The sequence below is a fragment of the Apium graveolens genome, chromosome 11 (assembly GCF_009905375.1).
Source record: "Apium graveolens cultivar Ventura chromosome 11, ASM990537v1, whole genome shotgun sequence".
Lineage (NCBI taxonomy): Eukaryota > Viridiplantae > Streptophyta > Magnoliopsida > Apiales > Apiaceae > Apium > Apium graveolens.
In genome coordinates, this window is record NC_133657.1 from 149,248,648 (window position 1) to 149,252,733 (window position 4,086).

Genomic DNA, 4,086 nt, shown 5'->3' on the forward strand with positions numbered 1-4,086 from the left:
AAAGTACATTTGAGTTTTAATAACAGATGATACTTGTTGTACGTCGTTTCTAAAGCTATAACTTTTGAGTGTGTGAGATTGGGGGTCTGTGATATGGAATTATTGGATTATTGGGTTAATGCGGGTTACACATGATTGAAGGATTGCGTGACGACCCAGATTACTGCCCCGGATTTGGGGGCGTTACATTAAGTGTGTAACCTAAATCATACTTGAACATGTAAAAGATCTTTTGAAGAGGTTGTGTTTATATTGAAATAAGAATGAGTTGACTGTATTATAATTGCAGTTTGATATTGTTAGTGACGTCAAATCCTGACCCTGGGGGTTGATGCCGTCACAATTTGCCCGTGATTACGTGCCGTAACGATGAGGTTTAAAAATTATAGCTGACGATAAGAGTTTCAATGCTATTAGATCGCATATTTTTTATATTGGACTTATTTTAAGCGTGTATTAAGTTCTAATTCTAATATTGGTCTCATTATAGTAGCCCTGGTATATATTTATATATTTATTATTCCGGACCCAATTTGTAATACTCGTAAATTAACCGTACCCATCCAATAATAACAATATATTTGTTAATATATGTAAGAAATTAACTAAAAAATATCAATTTAATAATATAAATTATTACATAGTATTCGAATAATATATATTAGATAATATAAAATTGTAATTTTTATTATATATTGTTATTATTATTATTATTAAATAATTTCACGTAAATTTCAGATAATCTAAAAATGACCATAAGTCGAAAAACTTTACCCCCGATATCGTAATTTTCGCACTCTTGCAAAAATGGGTTGCCACTTGAAAGCACGCATTACTCTCAAACCCCAACTCATTTACACCAACAATGCAAAGATTCGTCATCTTAAACTCACCAAAAGCTCTGTTTCTATTAAAACTTCAATAAATTGCAAGCACAAGAATCAACCAGATAGATGGTCTCTTCAAGGAAAAACAGCTCTTGTTACCGGTGGCACCAGAGGAATTGGGTACACTCTATAACCTATACACACATTTTTTTTTATGCTCTGTCAGATTGATGGTTAATGGCATGTTTTTATTAAAATGTGGAATGTGGGTATTGTTTATAGGCATGCAATTGTTGAGGAATTGGCTGGATTGGGAGCGAAAGTGTATACATGTGCTCGAAATGAAGTCGAATTAAATAAGTGTTTGATGGGTTGGGAAGATGAGGGGTTTCGAGTCGTGGGTTCGGTTTGTGATGTGTCGAATCGGGTTGATCGTTGTAGGCTATTTGATAATGTATCAGCTGCTTTTGATGGATGTCTTGATATTCTTGTAAGTCTTGTTTTTTGTTGGTATTGTGTAATGTGTTTGTTTTTTGTTTCGATAATTTGCACGGTCCGTTCGGTGTTAATGCTATCAAATTTTGGGGATGATGTTAGTAATTGCTAGTCAAGATGAGTTTTAGGGACAGTAGATAATGGATACGTTTTTATATTAAAGTAGATAAGAATTGGTGTGTTTTCTGCTAGGTACAGTGTGGGCGAAGTTTCCCATTTAATCTGACAATGTAGTAATTTTAACTAATTTTGCCTTGATAGATTAATAAAATTTTACTACATAGTTAATGTTTGCTAGTTTTAATTGTATTAGGTTGTAATGATCTTACTAACTAGATCTTACATGAGATGTATTCTATTGTACTTGAGACTCTTTGGTTTTGGGTACACTGTACCCTTATCCTGCCCCTAGACACTAGTACTAGGCTCGTATTCCTTTTACTGAAATTTAGATATTTTGACCTACTTAAAGACCACATAACAGATAAAATTAGGATTCTACAATGATAGAAGAAAACTCTAGAACTATATAAATATGTAAAGATGTGTATTTGATAATACATATGTGATAACTTATCCAAATATTTTTAATCACCAGTTCTAACTTACTTGGATATTGCAGTGGATTCATATGACTGACACTGACACTTCGAAATTGCAGTGGATTTATATGAATGAATATGGTTATGGACCTCTGTTTACTTTGCCTGCCTTTCCTTTTCCATTCCCTACTTCTAATATACTAAATTACTTTATATAATGATGGAGGTGCAAGGAGGATCTGATTTCTGTAATATGCAGGAAGTTTAAGAGTATTGTTGTTTAATGAGATGCCTTATTTTAGTTTCAGCATTTTTTGAAACATAGAGTACAATACTATTCCAGATTTCAAAATGGAAATATCTTGTTGATTCTATATGGGGTGACGTTCTAAGACGTATGTATGGGTTTGAACCAGTAGGTAAATAATGTTGGAACAAACATTCGTAAACCTGTAGCAGAGATCACCTCTGAAGATTTTTCTACCCTGATGGCAACAAATTTTGAATCTGTTTTTCATTTGAGTCAACTTGCATATCCTCTTCTAAAGGCGTCAAAAGCAGGAAATATTGTATTTACTTCCTCGGTCTCTGGTTTTGTCTCACTGAAATCTATGTCTGTACAAGGAGCAACTAAAGGTAACTTGGCAATGTGATCCAAGTCTGGAACATCCTCTTGCAATACTTTGACCATTCATTCAATGTGATGTCTGTTTTTTGCTTTATATGGAATCTCAGGGGCAATCAACCAACTTACAAAAAATTTGGCTTGTGAGTGGGCCAAGGACAATATCAGAAGTAATGCTGTTGCTCCTTGGTATATCAAAACATCTATGGTGGAGCAAGTAAGTTCCTTTTGTTCTATTCTTGTGTGATTATAGTCAGTAAGTTGCCTCAACTTGCAATTTCATTACCATCATAACACCAGAGGTGGTGTTCTGCAAAATATTAAAATTATTCTGGTAAATTTGGTTTTGCCTTTCTCCTTAATTGCTCCAGTGCTGCAGATGGCTTTGTCGCTTTTAGTTTGTTCTGTATTTTTGCAAAAGTTGGTTATAAAAGTATTCAAAATTGCTAACTTGAGACAAATCTTGCTACTTTTAGAAACAATTATCCATCTATGTTACTGTCTATTCAACTTTGGCAATGCATTGGAGAAGTGTGTCTGTAGTTTTGGTTCTATATTATGGGTAAAGTATAGAACCAAATGTAACTGTGCATTAGACTTGCTCTTAAAGAACTGTAGAACATGCATATATATTATATACCTACAGTTAACCAAATCATTTCTTTCCGGCATAAGTGTACAAGTATACATTCATAGAGGGAGAGAGCGTATAACATTATTATCTGTTTATGTTTTTTCAATCCTCGTGGTTTTCATTTTCGAGTCGCACAGGTTCTTGATAACAAGGAATATATGGAAGAAGTTCTTTCGTGTACTCCACTTGGGCGTCTAGGGGATCCATTAGAGGTCTCAGCGCTTGTGGCTTTCCTTTGCTTACCTGCATCATCTTACATCACAGGCCAGATAATTTGTGTTGATGGCGGAATGACTGTAAGTGGCTTTTATCCTAGAAATGACTAAAAACATTGTTAATCTTGCTCTTTTAGTAGTCCACCCTGTGAGATATTTAATTTTTTAACTTCAAAATGGCTAATAAGTAATAAGCCATATTCTGCTTGGCCAAAAAAAATAGCCATATTCTTTTGGGAATTCTTCTGTTCCAGCATAGGTTCATTCAACAAAGTTATTATCTTATCTAACGATTCATCAAGTTTGTGTAAACAGTATGAACTTTCCCATATGATGGTATAATTTTTGTATTTCTTTTCCAGTTATCTCTTCTAAGACCTTGAGGTTGTTCAGTTTTGATATCAGCAGGCTGACCTGTAAATTTTAAAATATCAATAAAATTAACATGAATTCCCAATGAAAATTTCAATGGTTAGAGTTTGTTAACTGTAATTAACTTTAACCAAATCATTTTCGACTTTGATTAACAAGGGGTTGCATTATCTTGGTTTTCTTTCTTAATATTTAATAAAATTATTATTAATATTCAATTCAACCTCCAATTACATATACAAAGAAGCAATCAATGAAAAAAATGACAACTCATTTTTGAGAAATTGTTCGAAGAAATTTTTTGAAGATCTAAGGTTATTCTTGTAGAAAAGGTGCAATTATGAAATACACATAAATATTTAATTAAAAATGTATA

At 33.1% G+C, this 4,086-nt stretch overlaps 1 protein-coding gene across 1 annotated transcript; it reads left to right on the forward strand.

Moving 5' to 3' along the window:
* The first annotated feature begins 603 nt into the window (after positions 1-603).
* Positions 604-3,765, forward strand: LOC141698639 (tropinone reductase homolog At5g06060-like). Its single transcript, XM_074503412.1, has 5 exons — positions 604-1,007; positions 1,110-1,317; positions 2,284-2,500; positions 2,600-2,706; positions 3,261-3,765. The coding sequence occupies exons 1-5, from the start codon at positions 808-810 to the stop codon at positions 3,447-3,449; spliced, it is 921 nt and encodes a 306-aa protein (XP_074359513.1). The 5' UTR covers positions 604-807; the 3' UTR covers positions 3,450-3,765.
* Positions 3,766-4,086: the final 321 nt, after the last annotated feature.

Excerpts from the sequence above, each read along its gene's own strand:
- LOC141698639 (XM_074503412.1), top strand. The coding sequence starts at position 808 with ATGGGTTGCCACTTGAAAGCACGCATTACTCTCAAACCCCAACTCATT. Across the intron at positions 1,318-2,283 it reads ATGGATGTCTTGATATTCTT|GTAAATAATGTTGGAACAAA; the intron begins GTAAGTCTTGTT and ends TTGAACCAGTAG. Across the intron at positions 2,501-2,599 it reads TGTACAAGGAGCAACTAAAG|GGGCAATCAACCAACTTACA; the intron begins GTAACTTGGCAA and ends ATGGAATCTCAG.